The 23,731-nt window shown below is 40.8% G+C and overlaps 2 protein-coding genes across 3 annotated transcripts; one reads left to right on the top strand and one right to left on the bottom strand.

The window, feature by feature from the left end:
• Positions 1-1,591: 1,591 nt before the first annotated feature.
• Positions 1,592-16,610, bottom strand: myo1hb (myosin IHb). Its single transcript, XM_070849955.1, has 32 exons — positions 16,599-16,610; positions 10,968-11,129; positions 10,457-10,572; positions 9,564-9,762; positions 9,370-9,450; positions 9,055-9,234; positions 8,876-8,974; positions 8,649-8,762; positions 8,452-8,523; positions 8,236-8,355; positions 7,894-7,961; positions 7,704-7,809; positions 7,483-7,563; positions 7,289-7,380; positions 7,104-7,198; positions 6,041-6,087; positions 5,788-5,868; positions 5,586-5,691; positions 5,296-5,413; positions 5,109-5,222; positions 4,955-5,031; positions 4,800-4,868; positions 4,589-4,673; positions 4,347-4,509; positions 4,163-4,246; positions 3,888-3,981; positions 3,472-3,527; positions 3,261-3,396; positions 3,064-3,134; positions 2,376-2,473; positions 2,170-2,269; positions 1,592-2,077 (listed from the first exon to the last, which is right to left on the bottom strand). Exons 1-32 carry the CDS (start codon positions 16,608-16,610, stop codon positions 2,051-2,053), a joined length of 3,123 nt encoding a protein of 1,040 aa, XP_070706056.1. The 3' UTR covers positions 1,592-2,050.
• A 1,539-nt stretch (positions 16,611-18,149) lies between these two features.
• Positions 18,150-23,542, top strand: LOC139218753 (synaptic vesicle 2-related protein-like). Of its 2 annotated transcripts, none has more exons than XM_070850428.1 (16): positions 18,150-18,244; positions 18,459-18,577; positions 18,829-18,914; positions 18,992-19,090; positions 19,180-19,251; positions 19,349-19,473; positions 19,574-19,637; positions 19,747-19,872; positions 19,967-20,095; positions 20,192-20,265; positions 20,449-20,525; positions 20,613-20,717; positions 21,129-21,240; positions 21,777-21,858; positions 21,953-22,042; positions 23,501-23,542. In XM_070850428.1, exons 1-16 carry the CDS (start codon positions 18,183-18,185, stop codon positions 23,504-23,506), a joined length of 1,428 nt encoding a protein of 475 aa, XP_070706529.1. In that variant the 5' UTR covers positions 18,150-18,182; the 3' UTR covers positions 23,507-23,542. The 2 variants fall into 2 exon arrangements, with proteins under 2 accessions (XP_070706529.1, XP_070706528.1); XM_070850427.1 differs by lacking the exon at positions 23,501-23,542 and adding an exon at positions 22,316-22,941.
• Positions 23,543-23,731: the final 189 nt, after the last annotated feature.

The raw sequence follows: 23,731 nt of genomic DNA, 5'->3' as shown, positions 1-23,731 counted from the left end.
ATTTCAGATATCCTCAATGACATTTTTCCTATCCACAGCAATCATTTCAGATATCCACAACGTCATTCTTTCTAGGACAAATGTCACTTTTGCCATTTGCATGTATTGGGCTTTCAATGTCAGTAATCCACAATGTCATCTGGTGGACATATTGTATTTTTCTAATTATAATTATAATTGTAGATAGCCGAAATTTCATTTTTACTAGTCATAGTGCCAATTGAAGATATCATTAATAATATTTCTACTAGTTAAAACGTACTTTTGGATATTCAAAATCTCATTATGGATATCTGGAACCTGAAATTAAAATCATGACAAGTAACAATTTGATTGTAGATATCTGTAATGGGAGGTTTTCTTTTTTTTAATAAGAATTCTATTGCAGGTATGAAAAATGGTGTTGTAGATATCTGAAAGTGAAAGCCCAAAACACATGAATGGCAGTTGATGTCATTTGCCTTTAGGAAGAATGGTGGATAGGAAGAATGTCAATGTGAACTGAATGAATATAAGTCAGCAACAGCAAAGTTTGACACTGCAAAAAAATGTATTGATGCGAGTGGAAAGTTTTTGTTTGCAAAACCAAAAGTTTTGCTTGCTGTTCAGCTGAATCTGGTGGGCAAGGACCTACGCTGAAAGATGTAAGACATGTCTCTATTGGTCAGTTGATTGGAGTGACAGCTTGGCAACATCCACTGTTTTGGACCAGCATTTGCCCTCTTATTCTAAAGAAGACAAGTTATGCTGAAACAGAGATTCATAGAAGCATTTGAGTAATGATTGCGCAGCCTGTTGATATGCATGGCAAAACACTTACAACTTAAATGAAAGCTTTACTTTTTTGCTTCCCAAGGGCCCAAAAATACCATTTTGAGGATTTGACAATTTTCTACTTTCCACAGATTAGACTTTTTTGCACATTGTTATTTATGTTGAACAGCGGAGTACACTGAAGATTAAGTTACTAAATAATCCAACTCTGCGCAACATTACCTCCACTGAGGCAACATTGGGAGAGATTATTTTGTATTTTGTAGAGACTGAATTGATATTTAAGAAGAAAACAAATTACACATCAATGCAAATGTTTTTATTTGAAACTGAACTTTACACCAAAGAATGACAATTAGCATTGTAGCTCAATGGCCACCAGTTCGTAGCTGTTGGTGGAAGTGATTTACTGAACCAACTCTAAAAGCTTACTAGTCATTTTGAACCCAAATATGTAAAAAAAAAATGAATAAATAAAATAGATCCCAGGTTTAAAAATACCAGAGATATCCTTTAACACTGATGGTAGATGGATGTGTAATTCTGTCTATGACTTATCTCAGAGGTCAAAACACAAAAAATATCTTTTCCTCAGAGGTTTGATTATGCAATCCCAAAACAAGCCCCACAGAGGGGACCTGTAGGGCCAGCAGTAGGCCAATAGGGGGAGCTGGTGCTGCAACCTTCTGCAGCATCTCAGCGCTACATGCTGATGCACAGACTGTCAAGCATCCATTTGAAATGTGCTGGTGTATTTTGCTCAATATTAAAATAACTTCCAAGCAATGATACAGAAGTCTTACTCATGCAGTGTCTGTCGTGGTTAAATCTGTTTTAATGTAACAGTACAACATAGGTGAGGTATTATAAATATTCATGGCTGAACACATATGTAATATTACCTACTGTTATCATCTAGACAGGGTTACAGATATGTTTAATACAAAAGAGATAAGTGCTTCTATTCATGTTGAGGATGGTTGATTTCCATGCATCTGAGCTGGAAGCAGTTTGTTCACTTAGAGACGATTTAAACTCCAGATATTAGGACCAAGCAGACCCACTGATATTCTGGCTGGGCTCTGCTGTGAGCTTGTTGTCTGCTGTCTATTACTAAGATATTGGCAGTACTTGTGTAATAATTGCCTACACGTGATGGGATAACATTGTCATAAAGGTGCAAAAAGTAAAAATGAGCTGGTATAATGCACAGTTGGCAACAACCATGGAGCGGTGTACAGAACAAACACGGCTGTTACTATAATTTGCAGCAACATCATCTGGACTTGGTTCTCGTAGATTCCTGAAGAAAAGACGGGCAGCTTAGTGAATTGTTTAGAAAAATACTAATCTTAAAGTGTCTCAACATGATCCTTTGATGAAAGCCCCACTCACCACCATCAAATGCCCGTTCTTTGCCCTGTAGACCATGGACTCCTGACCGCTCTTAAAGTCCACAAACCCCTCTCTGCCGGGCTGGATGTCAAATCGCACGCTGCAAGTGGCAATAACAATTTTGCATTGAATTAGGATCAACCATCATAAAGATTTCTGGCTTTCAAATTAATGTTTCTGCTGAACATGAGTTCCAAATACTGTACCTGCCCTGGACCACTTTGATGTAGTTCTGCTTGTGGGCAATGACACTCAGCTTAGTCAGGGCCTCAAACAGGTAGTCACACTGCAGAACCAGATCCCCCTAAAAGGACAAGCGGTGTCAGTCCTTCAATTGTTAAATATGGTAATTTTATAATCATATATAATAAACTTCAATGAACTAATATGAGTAATGTGTCTGGTCTGTGAGGGTTGTTCCAGGAAGGTCATGGTCCAAATGTTTTAATCCAAGAATGATTGACTTTTGAAGATCTATGTACAAATCCCTTACCCAGCTCTCCTGTTAGATGGAGATTAACATTTTAAGATTACGAATGAATTGAGCTTCAGGGTGCTCTGGTGGTCTACAGGCACTGACTATGAATCATAAAATCCATGGGTCGCATCCAGCCAAAGACCGTTTGGTGCATGTTGTACCTCATCTCTCTCCCCATATTTCCTGTCATCTGTCGACTGTCTTGTAAAGGCTTAAATTACCCCAAAACCTAATTTTTTTTAAAAAAATCAACGAGAAACAAATAAATAAATAAACAGATAAATGTCTCAGACTGAACTGGGCATTGCTGCTGTCTTGAGCTTCTGAATTTTTAACCTAAGTGAGTGTATTATCTGTTCTAAAGTCAGTTGGACATTTGACAGTATCTATAGACACCAGTCTGTTCATAGGTTTACCTTTTGCTTGATGTCATCACATGCAACATGAAGGATCAGGAAGTTGTCACTCAGGTTGCTGACCGACACACCTATAACAAAGAGTCACCTTTAAACTTAAATCGGACATGTGTATGTTACAGCAAGTTTCAAGTGTGTGTGTGTAGATCTCCTTCCAGATAATGATGCTTATTTCATCTAATTGCCTCCCTCGTTACCTTTCAGAGAGCTGTAATCTATCCGCTGCTTGATCTTGGCTTCCTCGATCAAGTAGGCAGCTTCCTGGGTGAAAATGAGCTGCCGGAGACGAGGCCTAAACCCGTTCCTGTCATACTTCACCACTGGCACACTGTACTGTGGGAGGGACACACAAGGTCAGAGTGGACGAAGACGGACAGGGATGCAAAGTGAATTCCAGTCGTAGTTTACCTTGATCTGCTCGTGCCGAATCATTTGAAGCACTTTGATGTTTATGTCTTCTGCACCTCAATAAGATAACAGAAACAATTGAGAATCAATTAGAGGATTTACGCACACAAATTGAAAACAATAATGCAATACTGTCTCATTAATTCCATTGTAACTAGCTTGTGTAAAATTAACAGGCACACAAAGTGTTTCAGCATGCATAATCAGAACTTGGTATTGCATTTGAAAATGTGTGCTGTAACAAAAGAAAGAAATGTAACCCAAATTTTAAAAGCAAAATAAAATATCTCAGACACAAAAACACTCCCCTGAAACATGCATACATCTAATCTAATGTATTGGCATCTACACTCTCCACAGGCTATTATATTCCTTTATGTACACTCAATTGAAAGCAAATAGCTCTGCAGCCTTACTTATCCTGGTGTCCACAAATGGTCTGCACACACTGAAGGGGTAGTTTTCTTTCTTTCCTTTGAATATGGAGCTTGTCTGTAGTTTTAGCAGAAGCTGGAAACAAAGGAACCGTAAGAAAGCAGAAAGTAAAGTAGTATTTTATTGCCTAAGGTAAATTTGTGTTGCCCACAAATGGCCTCCCAAAATTAGGTAATTTAATAAGTAGAGTGGATATGGTGTGAATGCATGTATTGTAGGTCCTACTCTCATGTTTTTAACATTGGTTGGAGTGTACCTGCGCTTTCCACTGTGGAGTGAGTCCTCGAACATACTTCCTTACAATGTGGCGAAGGTAGATCCTCTTCAAGAGCTGGGACGCCTAGAAGAAAATACATGAGCTGTTTGATGTGACACCGTTACAGAGTGCAGCCACCGCCCTTATATCTAGAAAGAGCTGGTGTCAAAAATGCATCACCCACCTCCTGCATTATAGGCGGAGGCGTGAGCCAAGAGTTGTTCTCCAGGACTGTCTTGGGAAGGTTTTCCCGCAGCCGTGTGAGGTAGTTCTGCCTCACATATGCCAGGTACTCACTGTTCTCAACGCAGGCTGGCTGATTTCTAGTTATGAAACCTTTGATGAACCTAGAACAAATGAATAGACTTTATGGCCCTCATTCTCATCTCATTTAACCTTCTAATTGATTTCATTGTGTTAACTTACTTCTTGATGACCTTGACAGCCCACGCCCTCTTCTCGCGCTCTTTTCTGGCCATCAAACCTCTCCAGCAGGTCTCAATCTTTGTGGCTATTCAGGTGAGACAAGGTAACAAAAAGTGCTTGTCATGCGGGACATTTTCCTGCTTTTAGTCAATTTAGTCAAAAGCTTTTAGTTTGTGCTTGAAAGCAAATCTGTGGACATTCTAACACTCACCAGCCTCTCTCTGTTTCAGGTAGTCCCCTTTCACCCTGTAGCCTTTGTACTTGGCCTGGATCCTTGTTGCTGCAACAATGATGATTACAGTTTCACCCTCAGGAGTGGTATTATGTTTAATGTAGCCTTATAGCTAAATTTACATAGCGTCTCACCTAGCTTATGCTTGCAGACCTGAAAGGCGTCTTCTGTTGCAAACAGAGTTCTGGGGTGCCGGATGAAAATTTTTGTCCTTAAGGGAAAAAAGACGAACAATGAGAATTTCCAGCATCATTTACAATCTGTCAACACCCATCAGCATCTGCGTACCTGCCCATCTTATACTCATCAGATTTGTAGCCCAGGTGTTTGATCAGGCGCTGCACACCTTGTGCTGCCGTACCTTTCCAGTTGGGCCAGGTGTCCGGACACAGAGGCTTGTACCTGAGCGCAGGAAAACACTGCTCAGTCACACTTTTTGGATGAAAACATGAGCGGTGAAGGTGTGCTCAGCTACCTCTGGAGAAAGATCTCATATTTGCGCCGGTAAGCAAACCCAGCACGCCTGACCCTCAGGTGCTCCATCAGCCCCAGGTACTTCACCTGATGTCTCACCAGCACATCGTCAAAGCGCCCTGCAGGGGACACTAAAGGTCATCTAGAGAGTTCAGGGGGCAAAAATGTCTGGTCTAACTTATACAGTATGTGCTGGCTGACACTAGGCTGAATATACGCTTGAATATTGAATATTCGCTTGGGTAGGGCTCTAAGATCTTGTGATAGGATATTCAGGACACAAGGCCTCACCTGACTGCTTGGCTTCATTGGGTTTAATGCAACGGACGTACCAGGGCTCTTTGGACATTAAGATCTCAGTCAAGCCCACCAGGCTGCTCTTAAACTGAGTCACCACCTGAGGATTCCCAGGAAAATGGCAGGTACACAAGCGTTATTTGTAAATCATGAAATCAGTGAATCTTTGAGCATCATCATCTGATTCGCTTCTTACAGTTTCAGGTCTTCTCTTGCTGTCCGGTTCAGTGGAAGGAAAGCAGAGTTTGATGATATTATTCTTGGACTGTCGCATGACCTAAAAGAGAATAGGAAAACTGTGTGAGCACCCAACATGGAGTCAAGTTATAAGATGAGTTGTATTCCTTGACTTTACTCCCATATTTTCAGTTCTACTTTGGTGTTTTTTACTAACTAACCTAATCTGGGTATCACCTGGTTTCATTACTATATCAATTAAATGAAATTACCTCTTTCCCATTTCGATACAAGAGATCATTGTTTTTGTCCAAGAATCCTGAAAGTTTAAAGAACAAAGAAAAACCATATGTATATTTGATAGCAACAACTCCTCTTACCAATGAAAAGTTGAATTCATAATCAATAAAACACATACAGTCTGGTCTCAATCAATCACCAGCACATTGTTAACAGATGTTAACAGATGAAGTTAAATAATATATACATTTCATTTTCATATGTTTTATTTATGCACACATTATGTTATTGTTTGTCATGTACAAATGTTCTATATTTGGGGGCATTTATTTGCCCATTTTTATTTGCCTTATGTGACCATAGACTGTCTATGAAATGACCTTTAAACTTTTTAGTCATGATGAGGAAGCGTGTGCCTTTGTCAGCAGTGTCAAAACATGATGTTAAATGTTAAATGTGCAAATCTTATTTTTACAACACATTGTATCAAGGGTAGTCTCATGTTTCACATAAGATTTATATTAAAATTAAATGCTAAATTCTAGAAACTGCTGCTGGTGGATAGAAGTAGCTTAACCTTTAAGGCATGTTGTTGTCGAAATGAGTCAACTGAACTGTAAGAATACTATAAAAATATAGAAATATATATATACTATATATACTATTTTGTTTCATTTCTATTATTTATCATTCATTTATTTATTCATAATGTGACTTGTGTGGCACAGATAAGTGTCTGTAGAGGTGTGTGTGTGTGTGTGTGTGTGTGTGTGTGTGTGTGTGTAATTAAGCCCAGTTGTGTGAGGCTGCTGTACTCCTTCTATTTTATTTCATTTTATGGGTGAGAGCAGTCCTCTCCTTCAACTCTATCCACACCTAACACAAATTTTGCAGCAGGACATGTTGTCATTCCAAACTGGCTACATCAGCAAATGTTAGCAAACTTCATATAGATATTGCTGCGTAACTGACTAATGTCTGAGTCAGTTTGCTGACTCTTCTCTTCTTGCTCTACTGTTACACTACATTTTAATGTTTGGCCGATGTACATAAGCTTGTTTAATTGCGTTGTTATAGAGGTATTCAATGTCTTACCAACAACACAGTAGGTAACCTCCCCAGCGTAGTGCAAGAGGCGGAAATCTCCTCTCTCCAGAGTTTTCCTTGTCTTTTGGTCTGCAAGTTTATGTCTGCAGGGAGGGAAAGTTTCTGTACAGTATTATATCTTAGCTATTTGTAGATGACATGAACTTTCTATAAGGCAAAAGTGAACATCTCACGTGACAAAATGAGGGTGACCACCAATCTTTTCCTCCATCTTCTCCAGTAAGGTGAGATCTGTGGCCTCTCCAGGACGTAAACATTCCTCGTCCTATATGACAGGACCAGCATCAATAATTCAGCTATGTTTTAGTCTTGTGGGCGAGTATATTGTTTGGTTTTCTGTGGGACTGTAACTCAATCATATCTTTACCAGTAAAGAGATGATTCCTCTGTGTTTCTCCTCCACAAGGTCACAGATTATCTTGTTGTTGAAATATGGCACTGGTTCCCACTGTGCATTAAAAATGAGAAAAGTGGTTGAAAATCTTCTCACTGTATGTAAGTACATTTATAAGTTTAATTATAATTTTTCGCATTAGTAGCACCTTAAGCCACATGTCAAGAAAGTTTAAGGAATAACAGCATTATTACTTCAATCCCTTCCATTTCGTACTCCTCCTGCTCTGACTTGAGGGTCAGCTGGATGAAAAGCTGCTGTAGCTTCTCGTTGCAGTAGTTGATGCAAAACTGCTCAAAGCTAAAATAAATCATAAGTGCTGTCAGTTTTGGATTATTCATTTCACACTTTTGCTGTTGAAGAATTAGCTCAGCAAGATCTCACCTGTTGACATTGAAAACCTCGAAACCATAGATGTCCAACAGACCAATCACTGTCTTCCTGGAGGAATCCTATAGATAATTTATACAGATATATGACATCTGTTTTTTTAACTGCACAGTGAAAATCTGCCTTGTGTGGCCAGACTTCTCCAGAGAAATTCAAACTCATACTTTAAATCAATAAAATGACATTGCGTGAAGAAAATCAGCCTTAAGAAAAAAGTGCCAGATTGGAGAGTTGGGTGCCTTTAGACACACAACCAATCAAATGGTCTGATAAAATCTCATTACTGTGACAAGTCTGGCTAGGTAAGATTAAAAAGCGAGTAGCTTTTTCCCTCACCTTGTTAGCTAGAGATTCATTGATCTTGTTGACCAGCCAGTTGAAAGTGCGGCCATAGATGGCTTTGGCAAGGGCGTCCCTGGCATATACTGCATGGTCCACAGAGAAGGGACTGAACACCTTTAAAGTTAGAAAAAAATGCATGATAGTTAATAACCACTACAAACAAGTTAAACATAATCTATGCTTTGAATTAAACACAAGAAGTCAAGTCACCTCCTCTGTTTTGGCTTCAATCTTCCTGTGGGTTAAGCCGTGTTGTAGCACCTGAGTAGGAATCCCCAGCAACTGCACCGCAAAGGCAGAGAGCAAAAAAAAGTCATGCAACACTAAGTCTCTTCCTGATCCTCATCAGAAAGTTGCATGGAGATAGATAAAGGGTTTAAACCATCTGCATATCATTTGGGGCTCACCTTTGACACCCAGTGCATCTCCTGGCTGCTGTTTATCGAGGCATATCCTCGAGCGTCTGCTCCAAACTTAATATTTCCCAGATGAAGCACACTAGCGATTATTCCAAACAGGTGCTGCATGTACACCCAGAGAGAAATACTTCATGAATCACCTGCTAAATTTATTATACTTTTAAATAAGGTTTTGTCCAGATACGGTGTGTTAAACATTTATTGTGCTACTTCACCTCAATATCACTCTCACTGAACTCTATGACAGTGAGGGCTTTCTGCACCACCTTCCAGTCACTTTTATCATTGATAGAGCTAACTTTGGCACAATCACCCTGTAGGAGACAAAGGGTAAAAAGTCTGAGATTTTTGTTGCACCACATAGATGTAGTATTGTTGTTTTTTTTCCACTGACCTGCACCAGGTAACTGTAATGCTGGCAGTTCCTCTCCAGGCCGAGCCAGCGGAGCAGATCTTCCTCTCCTCCCTCCACCAGCTGATAGAAGATGTGGAAGTTTCTCTCTCCATGATTCTGGTGGACGACACGAGACTTCTCCAGCAGGTAACTCAAGATGTGACCACCAACTGCACCGCCCTGAGGACGAAAGGTGATCCTTAACCCTTAGCTGTTGCTTAATGTGAACCTTGAGGTAATTACATTGCTGTGTTTTATTTTATTTTCATTGTAATTTGCATTAACATGAAATGTAACGAAGATATTTAAGTCCACCTGGTGGTCAAACTGGATGTCCATGTATTTCCCAAAGCGGCTTGAGTTGTCATTCTTCAGGGTTTTGGCATTTCCGAAAGCCTGGAAGATATAAACCAAAAAAGACAATAAATGCCTCACTTTAAACTCGTGTTTTTTCTCTACAAATGGTCTTACGCAGCAGAAGCTTTGGCACACATATCCATGTCACTGACCTCAAGCACTGGATTGGAGAGAAGCAGCCTGTCCCGGACATTGTTCAGGAGTTTGGTACTTGGACAGCTGACAGCGTAGAATTGCAGGATTTTCTTGGAAGCCTCTGTCTTGCCGGCTCCGCTCTCCCCTGAGATCAGGATGAAGTGGTTGTTGAACTCAGATTGCATGGTGCGGAAGACGTTGTCTGCCAGTGCATAGCTGAAAGTACAGTAATACATCATAGGCAGGCCTCTTTTAAAATCAAGATTTGGCACGGAGTAGGAAGATGAGAGGAAATGAGGGCAGATAGAGATGGTGTGTGACGTGCAACACAGGTCCCCAGATGGGTACAAACTTTGCGGTTCGTTGTTTGCACCTTAACCCCTGGGCCAACACGGGGCCCTGCATTTGGAATTTATAAATTCTTACATCTCATTGACATCCTGCCTTTTTTTCCTTCTGATGTGATCATTTTTCGTTTAATTGAAATTGTAATATATCAACAACAAGAGTAATAGTCTACAGCCTCAGTACTGGCTCTGTTGCTACAGTTGTACTTGAAGCCGAATACTAATGTCAGCATGCTAACGTATTACCAAACACAATGCTAACATGCAGAGTTTTAGCAGGTAAACTTTTTATCATGTTCACATCTTAGTTTGCTAATACGCACTAAGTACAAAGTAGAACTGAGGCTGATAGGAAGGAGAAGGTCATTCATTTTGCAAATATTTGATCATGGACCAAAGTTTTGGAAATAATTATTTTGAACTGACGATGGCTTTAGATGACAAGACAGACACCAAAGACAGTAGGGTTCAACATGAGTGAATGTGAGTGTGGACCAGAGTGTTGGACTCACACTCTAAGCCAACACACAGTATAGATAAATACAAAATAAAACATATCTTACATATGAGGTGGCAGCTCAAAGAAGTTTACACCCATGTAGGTATCCATTTGCTTCTTGCTATAGATATCTAACTCTTTATATGGGTTGACCGACACCAAGAGAGTCCCAATGTAGGTCTGCAGAGAAAGACAAGGAGAGGAAATCAAGTTCTGCAACTCTTGCACATTTGATAATACGGGAGATTGTTTTTCTCAGACATTGCATGACATTAAAAGGAGCAGTGTGGTGTCCGTGCATCGCTCTGCTGATAAGTAATTTTGCTCCTCTTATCAAAAGCAATAAGTTTGTTTAATCACTTGTAATGACCTTACGGACAGTGGCAACCTTTATATTGCTCACTCTGCAAATGAAAAGAACAGGAGCTGCTGTTTCAGCAACACCAGGCGCCAGATTCAGCAGAAGGCAACGCAGCGTTATGAACTCTTCGGGTTGAAGGTGGAGGGCGTGATGGTTAATTAGAGTAAGAGAGAGAGACAGTTTATCCAACATCATACCACACAGGAAGACTCACGTAAATGAGATTCTCATGGAAGCGTTTCCTCAGGTTGTCCAGGAAGGCACTCTCACTCGTGTAGGCGTCCAGGAGAACAAAATCTTGGATGCCCACACGATCCCGGGCTGTCAGGGAGGCCTCCATGTTCCTCAGGATCTGGTTACACCGCTCCTCCAGGCTCTGTGCCCAAGCAGGTACACATCAGCGACATGACAAGGAAACAATGTATCACGACAGAACTAAGTGGCATGACAAAACTGTATTAAGAACATTATGAAAAGTTGATGGTGCAGTTTATTGTTCTCTTTAACAAAATCTGTCGATATTATTTTATTTTTGGCCTGGTTCTCATTCTTGCTGTCCAGACCAGGCCTATATGTCCTGTTCTTTTCCTGTTTTCCTAAAAAGCTATCTGTCTTTGTTGAGTTTGTCACCACCCAAGAACAAAGAACACATACACACACACTCACAATCGTGGACAATCTATGATACATATTTCCCAGGGTGCGACTGATATCCTGCTTGTTCGTTCCTATATCTGGTACTTCCAGTCACAGCAGTTAGCGGCCTTGGCTACATCCTCTATACTCATGACAGCTCTAAATTCAGCCTCCACTATCTAATCTGCTTCTGTCTTGTTCATGGCAAGGACATAAACACAAAATACTAGATGCTTCACTTTTTCCAAATTTGGAAATTTACCACAAAATCAAACAATAACAGACACAAACAGAAACTTCATCAAGTAAAACCCAGAAGTGATTCCTTTCATTATAATATATATAAACACAGGATATGCTCCGCTACATAAAAACACACAACTGAAGCAGTGCCAGATAAAATAATCAGCAAACGCGAATGCACTTTAATTACGGTGCTATGAAAGAGCCACCCAGTATTATGCTTCAGTAGTTTGGCTCTCATCACTGCCAAGTTGACCTGTCACCGAGTCGGAGTAACTGACACTCACAGATCATTCCCCAGTAAAACAAGCTGCTGCTCTACTGACCCAGCAAACATTTACAGAGAGTTGTCACAATAAATCATGTCCTGAATATCACACGTGATCATTCAAATGTTTAACAATGTTTTGCAGGAAAAAGTGCAAAAAGTTACCTACCCTGAAGGTGCTTAGCTGAAGGTGTGTGTGAGTCTCTGTACCCTCTCTGAACTGAACATCTGGTTTTATTGAAGGGAAGGGACAGCAGTATGACAGGAAACACTGATAGATTACAATCTCTACTTCCTTCAATAGGAAACCATCAATAATGTAGTGAGTGTGCAACAAAGGAAGTAAATGTCATTCTAAATATGTATATGTGTGTGTGTGTGTGTGTGTGTGTGTGTGTGTGTGTGTGTGTGTGTGTGTGTGTGTGTGTGTGTGTGTGTGTGTGTGTGTGTGTGTGCGTGTGTGTGTGTGTGTGCTGCAACACGTCAGGCAATTCATCAGCAAAAACAATAACTTGCTGAACTTGCTAATCAAATCATCCTGAAGGTGAAACTCAACTAAACATCCACAATCCCACCATCTTTAACAAAATCATACATTTAGGCTTCGTGACTAGAGGCCAGATGCAAAACCTAGATGCAAAAAAAGAATTTGTATCCCTTATCAAACTATTTTAGGTGAAAACTTAGCACTTAGCCATGAGAATGTTGCGGCTCTCCACTGTACAGTATATTTAAATCATTAAGTTAAAGGTGAGTTACTTTAAATATTAATTTGATCTTTTAATTTAGTATTTTTGTTTTAAGGTACATTTGGTATTTGTAAAGTGTTTGACAGCATAAAAGACAAAAGGGCAGACCAAAGTGATAGAAAATGAAATGAGATGTGATGCCTCTATGACAGAGGAAGTCTTTCGTTAGAAATGCACAGTAAAGAAAATGTAAAAGAACTAACAGTAATAGCAGTAACAGAATATGAAAAATTGAAAGGTCTTTTCTATGTTTCTAACATGTACCCTTATATACTGGCTTTAGAATCCTAACAGAATTAGATTTTTATTTTAATCAAACTTGTGATCTCCTTTTGAACCTTTTTGGCTTTTTCCACATGACCGTAATCTCATTGTGTGTCTGAAATAGCACCTAAAAAAAGCTCCCTGACGTTTCTTTGGGTTTTGTTGTCGTACATCAAATGCAGAAGTAAGCAGAAGGAGGTAAATGAGCAGCTAGGTGTGTCTCAGACGCCCTGCCGTTGTTGGCGCTCTGTGCGGGCGTCTGTGTGAGCCGGGCACCGAGCGCAGGGCAGAGATTTTCTGTCAGTCAAAGGCAATGCCACCTTTGCTAAACTCATGGCTGATGGTAAAACAACACTATGCTGTAAGACGATGGACAAATTTGCTAAAGAAAAGAGCAAATAGATAACAGGGAACTTTTCTTGGTAACATTGTCCTCTGATGTTAATTGGACAATGCTGTAGACATTGAAGATTATAAAGCAAAGATATAAACATGTGTATGAACATGTATAAGGTAACACACAAAAATCGACAACATGAATAACTACCATAAACATCAAATTTTGATGTCTGACTACAACAGAACAGGAAAGTTTATCTGACCTAGAGACCATCACCTGAGAGGGTGCTCCATTGTCCCTGTCTATCCAGTATGGTGCAGGATCCTGTTACGCAGCCACAAAGTGGCAGTTAGGCTCCTGAAAGAGATAGCACTCCTCGTGGGCCATTGACTGACACCACACATCACCCCGGGCAACTCTCATTTAGGGGGCTCCAGGTGTCTAGAGAAACCTGACCATCACTGGCCATCACACCAGTCAAGTACAGTACCTCCTCTGTTGCTAATGTTTCACACAAGCCCACACTCAGCTTTTTAACTGAAAACCGCTTCTGCAGTCAGAGTGACTCAAAACAGTAAAGTTGTGGGCTGTAAAACCAAAACAGTGAGCTTAAAGACGATAAAAACACATTACTTCAACAGTAGAATTTAAAAATGCTTGACTGCACCCCCAGATGATGAATAAGCAGAAAGACAGAGACCAGTATTCGTGTGTGTGGTCTTGTTTCTTACAAATAAAGAACTGCGCATCAGACCACTTGCACTTGAAACACTTGAAAGATGCACTTCAAATCTGCAAACAGTGGCTTTAAGTATAGTAGTACAATAACTGCAGACAAGATGCACACATCAAGATACACATATCATGTTCATGTAATTACCTGCTTTTCTTCCAAACACATGTGCGTCATGGCTGAACCAGTCTTGTGTGAAGAACCTGATAAATCCAAATTACTTTGAACTTCAGTCCTCAGGGCTACAACAGACACGGCCTGTGATGGTGGCTTTAGTAGCCGATGAGTTCTCCCATAGTGGAGCCTCTTTAGATCAGCGCAGATATTTCACCAGGAACCTACTTTCACCTCTGTCTCCCCTGGTGCTCAGGTTTGCATCGGTCCCTGGTTCTAATACTGGCTCAGTGCAGGCCCGGCAGTACGGCCTGGGACAGAGAGGCTGAGGAAGAGGAAGAGGAGGAGGAGGAGTGGGGCACTGCTGCTTCCTGCTGGGCTGCTGTCCCTACATTGTAGGTAATGAGGCAGTAATGAGCTACCTGGCTCTGGAAGCACTAGCCTGGTTAAACTTTTATGCAGCCCAGGAAGCAAACGTTCATTCAGCGCTTCGCCTGAGTGTTGAACAGCTACACTATGTGTTTAAGAAAGAGTGTGTTATTCGTGTGTGTATGTGTGTGTGTGTGTGTGTGTGCAGGTATGTAATACAAGGATGTAGTAACTCTATCCTCCCAGAGACCCGTCCTCACCCTCCTCCCCACAAAATTACAGCACAGGTATTCTATTACTGATCTTTGATTAGGCAGATGCATTTCAAACTAATTACTAACTGCTCATTAGAGCCACAACCATCAGACCAGTTTGGGATTAAACTATTGCAGATTTTGTGACACCAGCTGACAAAATCTCATAATAATATCAGACCTGCAGTGAGGTGCTACTATTATTGTTGTGCATTCCGATGGAGCTGATCTTCATCATGAAGTTTTTGGATAAAACCTCAAATAAAATCTTTAATTTGTACTCAAGTGATTATGCCATAACTAGGTGGAACAGATTTTACCCAGTTCTAATCAGTTTTATACCAACTACTTTAACAAATCAATCCATCTCCCACATTATTTCTTCAAAAAATGTTCTGCCTTTAGTTTAAAAATAAATTGCAATAGAGAGAGAGTGAGAAATGTGGAGAGAAGGAATGGATGAGGATGAGCTTCCTGGAAACTACATTTCTAACAAATTATGCTATTTTTAAAATTGACATAACAATGCAATATTTTCTCCTGGTGTTTTTATCCCATCTTTTTCCAGAGGGTCACCTGGTTCAGCTGTGGCAGCCCTGTGGGTAGCGTAACATTGTCCTCTCGTTCTGTCTGTTTAAATTTTAACATTGTGCTTCCTGTAAGCATCAACAAAGGCATCTTACGTTACTGCCTGAAGATTGGCCAAAACACACAGTGACATAAGAGAGCATGCCGGAAAAGTCGTCATTAACATAATGTAATCCATTATGCAAATACTAGAAGGCATTTCTCGATCATTTAAGAGAAGCCATTGCTATCAGAATAAAATTAAAAACACACGGACCATTCTCACCAAAGGCAGACAGCCACATCTTGGTGATTTACAGTTCACCGATGGAAAACCCAGTTTGTATTGTTTTCATTATTTGAGTTCTCATCAAAACATCACATATCAGAACATACTGCATTCACAGGTGTACGCAAGTATGTACGCTTAAAAAACTGCTAACTAACAGGTTTGATTTAAATGAGATACTTACTGCTTTAAATACATAGAAATATGACATCTTACAAAGGGAAAAAAAAAGTTCTGATAATAATGGATGCAAAGTTGTTTGATGTCCAATCATCTGAGATATGGCACTGACACAAAAAAATCTTCTTTCACTATCCTCCTGTTCTGGGCATAATTTAACATATTAGCCAAACTTCTCAAATGCACTCAATGCCATATTAACAAAATCGTACATTAAATGACTATGCTTAAACTGTAGTATAATATATATAATAAAAGCATTTTACATCATATATGTTCTTTAAAAAGAGTGTCTTGGTAGTATTGGCACAATTTGGTCAATCCTTAAACAATATTGAGATAACAGATTTCATGCACAGACTCCCTCCTGAACTGGGGGGCTTTCATACTCCATACCACACGCTGTACAGTAAGAACTGTCACACAAAAACACACACACACACACCTCAAACTCTAGTAAGAGGTAAGCGGTAAAATGATATGGCTTATTGCAATCTTGTGTCGAAAAAGTGAAAGACAAGTTGGATCTCAACATGTCCTCAATCCATCACTTGTTCAAATAAATATTTGCAGGCCCAGTTGGTCCCAGATTGCTGTCACGAAGGCAAGACTCTGAAGCCCAAAACGAGCTGTGAGGCTATTTGTTCCAGAAGTGGAGCATTCATTGAACGCATTGTACAGCAATTAAAGTACAGCATCACAAAGCCAGCTGTGTCAGTGATTCGTCCATGAAAACTGGATTTAAACAGACGAAAAATCTCACATGTCAAAATAAATAATCAATTCACAGGACTACAGTGTGGCCTTCACATTTTAAGCATGTAGATATCAAATCTTACCTTTGAGTCCATGTTGTAGCTCTTTGTGCAGAAGCTCTGCAGAGGTTTTATATCGTTCAGTGTGAGTCCGGCCAAGCAGCTGATGTGACTAGAGGATGCAGGGACAGAGGGATCTATGGTACATTTTACCTGTATTTATGACCGTCCCATAATGCAGCAGCCTCAGCATGTCCTCTCAGTGTCCTACTTTTCTACAGCTTTTATTTTCAGGTTGGCCTTATTCACTTTGAGGGGTGCAGAAGACTGAGAGCTCCCAACAACCACAGATACTTCTACTCCACTATGTTTCAGGAAAAAAAAAAATTACACTTTTTACTCTGCTGCATGAAACATAAGTAAAACCAGAGTCATATAGCATAACATAGAAAATAAGATTATGAAAAATAAGAGCCTTGTGAAAAATGTGCTTGCTTAAGTTGTTGAATGCAAATACTTGGAGTATTTTTACATATATATTGGTATTAGGATTCTGTTTTTGTGTTTTTGAATGCAACCCTTTACAAGAAAATCTGACCATTCTCCTAGGCATAGTATAGTGTTTCAGATTTTTGAAAGTATGTTTTCTATGTTCTGTGTAGCCACTGGCTTCAGTTCATTTTAGTTTGCAATGACTGGAAAATGTGAGGTTGGTAAGTAGGTAACCCAGAGCCCAATGCCAGGAAAAGTGTTTATCACAGTATCACAGGTAGTAATTCAGCTATTTCAACGGAATATCAGGTCTAAAATTGCTTCCTTCCTCTCATTAGGTTTTTGAGAAGAGACGAAACAGACATTGAAAAGTATAATTACCAATATGATTGTTGTTGTGTGTGATTATGAAGCAACGGTGAACTACTGCACCTCTGACAACACCAGCCTTTACACAGAGAGCCTTCTGGTTATTTGACCAACTGACACCAACAATACCAGAAGGATGAGAGCACAACCTGCTGTCAGCTCCAGGCTACAACAGTCATGTCACCACCACCACCCCTCCTCCCCCCACCACCCTTATCCTTCACTCATATATATTATTTTATGTGGTCACAGGAATAGTGTCAGAGCTGTGACACCCACACTCTCTATGTTTGCTTTAACAGTTGAGCTTAAGGTTAGCTTATCGTTGTACTTAAGTCCCACAGGATAAGAACATTAGCCAGGAACCTTGATCAAGGTGGTGAGGAGAGATAAACAGTTTGATTTCCTTCTACTGGTCACATTTGCGTTTTTTATTTAATTCAAATTTGACTTTGACATCCAAGCACATGAGGAAATCCAGCATGGTAAAGCTGAAATATGCAAAATGTTGCTTCACCATTTTCAGTCTTATTATTTTACTGCTTATTATTCTAATGAATGCAGCCACCTAGAGAGAATGTTTCAATAAATATGGCTGACCCATTTCAGAAGTTAACCTGCAAAACTTCTTCAGTCACTCCTGAAATAGCACTGTTTGATTTCCTGGTGTAACCCCTCCCCTGTCTCCTCCCAGGGTATTGTTCTCTGATTGGGTGTCGCACTGAAACCTGAGGTGCCCTAGCAGGTTTGACAAAAACACAGGTGTGTTGTGTGGGGAAAGTCACAGTCTTTAACACTAACACAGAAATGGACAACTGGAGCAGGTCAGCCAAGATCTCTTACAAGCGGTGGAGAAATCCCGAACTGAGGTAAAACAACAAAGTGATTTTATTTTTGTATTTCCTCACATGTCTGTGACGCTAGAAGGGAGCACACCCTGAGAAAAACCTGCCCCACTCAGCCGTGTTGCCCTACAGCCACCAATGTTCATATTTGAATGGATTTGTTGATAAATGGTCATATATTGTACTTGAAAATCACTCATTTGTGCGTAAATCTTCCTTTTTGTCCGCTGACATTCAGGGGTGAGGCAAGTTTTGTGAGTCAGATCGATGAACACCAGGGCACAGACAATGAGATCTGCACTATAGCCTCAAGAAGAGTCGACTCAGGGTCCACATCTGGATTAAAGAAAACTGAAGGTTTGTAGAACACCACGAGTTGAAGTGTATGCACATTCTGATCTTGTTTGTGAAAAATACACATAATTTTAATTTATTTTATCAAGTATTATTTCACCCTCATTTACTAACTTTTCAATTTTTTTTAATGTGCAATAGCCAATATTTTAATATCAATAGAATTCAGTCCTGTTTATTTTCATTCTTGAGCGAGTCTCCATAAATCTCCATGCAGGGGACAGTGAACTGTGACTGCCTTGTGCCTTTTACAGAAACCTTCACAGTAGAAGCTGCGCTGGAGGCCTTCGGCTTCGGAAAATTTCAGATCAAGATGGGCCTCCTCACCGGACTGTCATGGGTGAGAATCCTAAAACATCACTCTGATTTCCAGATAGTGTGTGTCTCCTAAGTGCTGCTCTGCCTCTCTGAGAGCAGATAGCCGACGCCATGGAGATGATGATCCTCAGTATCTTGGGGCCTCAGCTGCACTGTGAGTGGAGCCTGCCCAAATACAAGGTGGCTCTCATAACATCGGTAAGGTCTTCTCAGAGAAGCTTGTAGATCTTGAAATGCGTGAAAATGTTCTCTCTCAACATCTTTTTTTTTTTGCTTATTTGAGTCAGGTGGTGTTCATTGGGATGGGGATCAGTTCACCTGTATGGGGTAACGTGTCCGACAAGTACGGCAGAAGAGTAGTGAGTCTCACATCTGGCTTGTTTATATATGATTTAGTGATTTTTGTACATTATTTCATGTTTAACTCAACCTGTATTATCTCTCTGTGGGCAACAGGGTCTGACGATTTGTATGTGCTTTACTCTGTACTATGGCCTGTTGAGTGCCTTTGCTCCTGTGTACGGCTGGCTCTTGGTCCTGCGGGGCCTCGTAGGTTTTGGCATTGGAGGAGCTCCTCAGTCGTAAGTTCACTGCTTCCTCACTGCACGCGACAAGATGAGGCCTGTGCCACATTTTGATAGCCATGAAATGATTCGTATCATACATTCCATCTCTTTTTAGTGTGACGTTGTACTCCGAATTCCTGCCAGTGAAGGCAAGGGGCAGCAGCATCATGCTGATTTCGGTACTGTGGTGGTTTTGTTATTAATGCACAACTTTTACTATATTCCAGTGTTTCTTTTGGCCTGATTAATTCTTCTGCTTAGTGATTACTTTGTGATTGTGTGTATCAGGCATTCTGGGCAATTGGTGCTGTGTTTGAGGTCCTCCTGGCATTGTGGATAATGCCCACACACGGCTGGAGGTGGCTGCTCGGCCTGTCCACTCTCCCAATGATAATCTTTGTTTGCCTCTGCTTTGTAAGTATGATGATGATTAATACAAATCATTAAAATAAAACCATCAGGAGTCAAACTGAACTTTGAACTTAGCTGAACTTTCCTTGTTGCACAGTGGCTGCCTGAAAGTCCTCGTTTTGACGTTCTGTCAGGAAAAAGAGAAAAGGCCATGGCAACTTTAGCACGAATCGCCAAAGACAATGGCAAGGCTATGCCTCAAGGGAAGCTGATTGCCTATAAACAGGTGAGGATTCAGGTAAATGGTTCTGCATCTTTGTTCAGAAACAGTGCAACAATACTACTAAATATGCCCTCTATTTTTGTCATTTTGATTCCACAGGATGGCCGCGGACAGATCAAAGATCTCTTCTCTCCTCAGTATTGGCAGACTACTCTCTTCCTGTGGTTTATATGGTTAGCTTTAGTAATACATTCTCTACTTTGTACTCTCCATCAACTTTCCCTAGTCAGGGATTTTGATCAAAGGCAATTAGCTAATGAAGGCTGGACTACCAACCAGTACATCTTTTTAAATAAATGTGTGCTCAGATAAATTGCGTCATATCAATTTGACCTCATATTTTTTTTTATCCAAAGGTTTGCAAATGCCTTCTCCTATTACGGGATAGTCCTGTTGACAACTGAGCTGTTCCAAGCCGGACACTTATGTGAGAGTAAGTAATGGCAACTCCGTGTGTTTAACATTAGTCATATTACGTTTTAAATTAAACAACAACAAAAATTGTCCTCCTTCTTTGTAGCAACCCACAGGACCACGACTGAGCTGAGCTGTAGTCTAGAATGCAAATATTTGACATCAGCTGACTACAAAGACCTTTTATGGACAACCTTGGCTGAATTCCCAGGTAAAATGCTCCTTACTAGCGTTTTCTCAGAGCTGTGGTGTTTAATTGACATGGGAAGGTAAAGATGATGCTGATACCAAGAACAGTGTTAAGTCACCATACAGCTGCTTCCTCTAGATTTCTTCATTATCCATCTGTAACAAAAATCTGAGACAAATCTGTTGAGAGTCATGAACTTTAGAAACTGTTTCTATGTACAATTTAGTCTAAATTCCTTACTGAGGAACCAAAAGTTTTAAAGTCTTAGGCTTGTCGGTATAGCTCACCTTTGTCCCCTCACAGCCTTCGGTACTTGGCCTGCAGAGAGTGAGATACACAAATGTATTGTCTAAGGGAGCGGCTCAAGCTGCTGAAGTGTAAATACATTCACACTCTGATAAGTAAGCTGTTTGCTTGTCATGCTTGTTTCAGGTCTTTTAGTTATCCTTGTGGCAGTTGATCGTATTGGCAGGAAGAAGAGCATGGCTCTGTGCTTCTTCATGTTTTCTTTGTGCATTCTGCCCTTATATGTTTGTACTGGGAGGTAAGTTTTGTCATTTTATCATATTTGAACGATAGCAACAAGGCTAGGTATTGGTGAACTGAAGTAGTACCAAAACTCCTCCAATCAAGCAATACCTGCTTTTGATCCTTTTGTGCACAGATCTAGAAAGAAATGATTATTTGCATGGCCTTGCTTGCAGCCAATACTATAAGTGCTCTCCTATTTCAGGCAGTGTGATTGGCCCACTACTGCAGCAGCAACGAACCATATAGTCTGTGTGTGTTGTATGTGTTGGCAATGCAGCGTACTGAAATGTCACCAACATTTTCAAAATGGTGGCTATACAACACACCTGTGGTGTCTTATCCATAAAATGCAGAAGAATTATCTTGCAAAAAACCATGGAAAAAGGGTATTGCATCAAGTACTCTATTGGTTTTGGTAGTGGTTTAAGGGTAGTGGTATTGGTGCTGGTAATGTCATTTTTTTTAAACAATACACACCTCTAAGTAGCAATATATTAAAACATCAGAGCTGCTGTCAAACTCCCTGCGTCATTCTTTCTGTTCATGCAGGACAGCTCTCACAATATTCATCTTTATCGGCAGAGCCTTCATCTCTGCAGGATTCCAAGCTGCTTTTGTGTACACACCAGAGGTAGGTCTACATTTAACATTTAGAAACACTAACATTAAAAGGTGTGTTTAGATCATTTGACCTGGACAAAAAGCTGTCTCCTCTCTGTCATTAGGTATACCCAACAGCAAACAGAGCCTTAGCGATGGGGACTTCCAGTGCGATGGCCAGGGTGGGTGCCCTGATTACCCCCTTTGTGGCACAGGTACGCAGAAGTGACCGTCTCTGTTGGCGCTTTGTAAAGAAACTCGAAAAAGGAAAGGGAGAGGCTTACTGAGTCAGTGATGAAAGTGATCTTTTTTTTCAGACTAGTTGAGTGAGTCATGCGATGTTGTCTAGTATAGCTACAATCATTTTATTCAATCTTATACAATAAAGTTGTATTTTAAAGCCCTGGCAACTTTATTGCTGGTTTAAGTGTGGAGACTGGCGCCAGTCTGGTCTGGTATAAGACTCAGGTTTTGTGTTTTGATTCTAGGTGTTGCTCAGGACATCAATTTATTTGACCCTGTCAATATACTGTGGCTGTTGTCTGCTGGCTGGCGTAGCATCCTTGATGCTGCCCATCGAGACACTGGGCAGGGATCTGGAGGAGTCCAGTCCAGACCAGGAGGCCGGAGAGCACACCACAATCAGACAGTCAAACGGTGCAACATACTTCACGGGCCAGACTTAGATGACCAGGAGGAATGGAAAAGAAAGGGCATTTTGTCAGCTCCCAGGTTGCTGCAGACATCACAGTTGCCTGTTTAATTCTGGACTGAATCCTCAGAGCGATGATGGGTGAAGAACAACAGGGGACAATCTCATTACAGACAGGGAGTGATAATTGAGGGTAGGCCTACTTCCCATGTCTAATGAGAGCAGAAGCACCCTCGCTCTTGGACTGGTTTGTTTACCCTCTCTTCCATCTAGGCCATGAGAAGCAACGGAGGGATATTTAGAGAACGAGGATCCACTGAGCAGGCTCTGCTTAGAGCTACACGTTTTAAATCTTGACCTCAAGACAGCGAGACATTTATTTTGCAGAGTTTGGTTAAAAATGTCATATAAATATATTTATTTATGAGAGAACCCAGGAGCCTTTTGCTAATAAAAGTTGTTCAGTCTGCTTTGGGCTCATTTCAGTTTTGTAATGTGCACTAACCATGCATGGTTCTGCTGTTACGGTTCTACATTAGAGCTGCAGCGATCATTGATTAATAGAGAAGTCGATTAACCGGAAACTAATGAAACTATGATAAAATGCAGACATCCTGCTTAAATGTGAAAATTTTTTAGTTTTGGGCGACAAAACAAGACATTTGGTGACATCACCTTGGACACAAGGAGATTGTGACGGGCATTTTTTTTATTTTTTTTTTTATAGAACAAACAATTAATAAAGATGATCACGACAATCCATTATGAAAATAATCCTGAGCTGGTGCCTTACGCAACATTATGTCAACCTCGCTGCGTTTCATATAACGAGGTGTGTATTTTTTTCATCAACGCTTTTATTTGGGAGTTCCAAGTCTGGCCAGTCACCTTGACAACATTGGCCCAATGACAGCGCACACGCGAACTAGGCCAGCCAATCACAGGCATCCGGCAAAGCTGCATGTCATTTCTGCCCCGCTTGCAACCTGCACCGTGTTTTGTTTGTCTGTCTGCGCACCAGGGATGAATCCGCGGGCTCTGCCGTGGCTCGGTGCGGCCGGAGGAAGCCTCTGATTTGACCTGCCGCTCATGAGGACTCCGGTAACCGCAGAGGACGCACGGAGCAGGACCGAGAGGGAGCAGCGCCGGGGCTCTGGAGTCAGGTGCTGCTGGATGAGAGTCTGACTAGGCATTTTCTCCCCGGTGACAGAGACAATCTCAGCAGCGCATCTTCCTGCATCCTCCTCCCCTC

The sequence above is a fragment of the Pempheris klunzingeri genome, chromosome 19 (assembly GCF_042242105.1).
Source record: "Pempheris klunzingeri isolate RE-2024b chromosome 19, fPemKlu1.hap1, whole genome shotgun sequence".
NCBI lineage: Eukaryota > Metazoa > Chordata > Actinopteri > Acropomatiformes > Pempheridae > Pempheris > Pempheris klunzingeri.
This window is presented reverse-complemented; position numbering and strand designations above follow the sequence as displayed.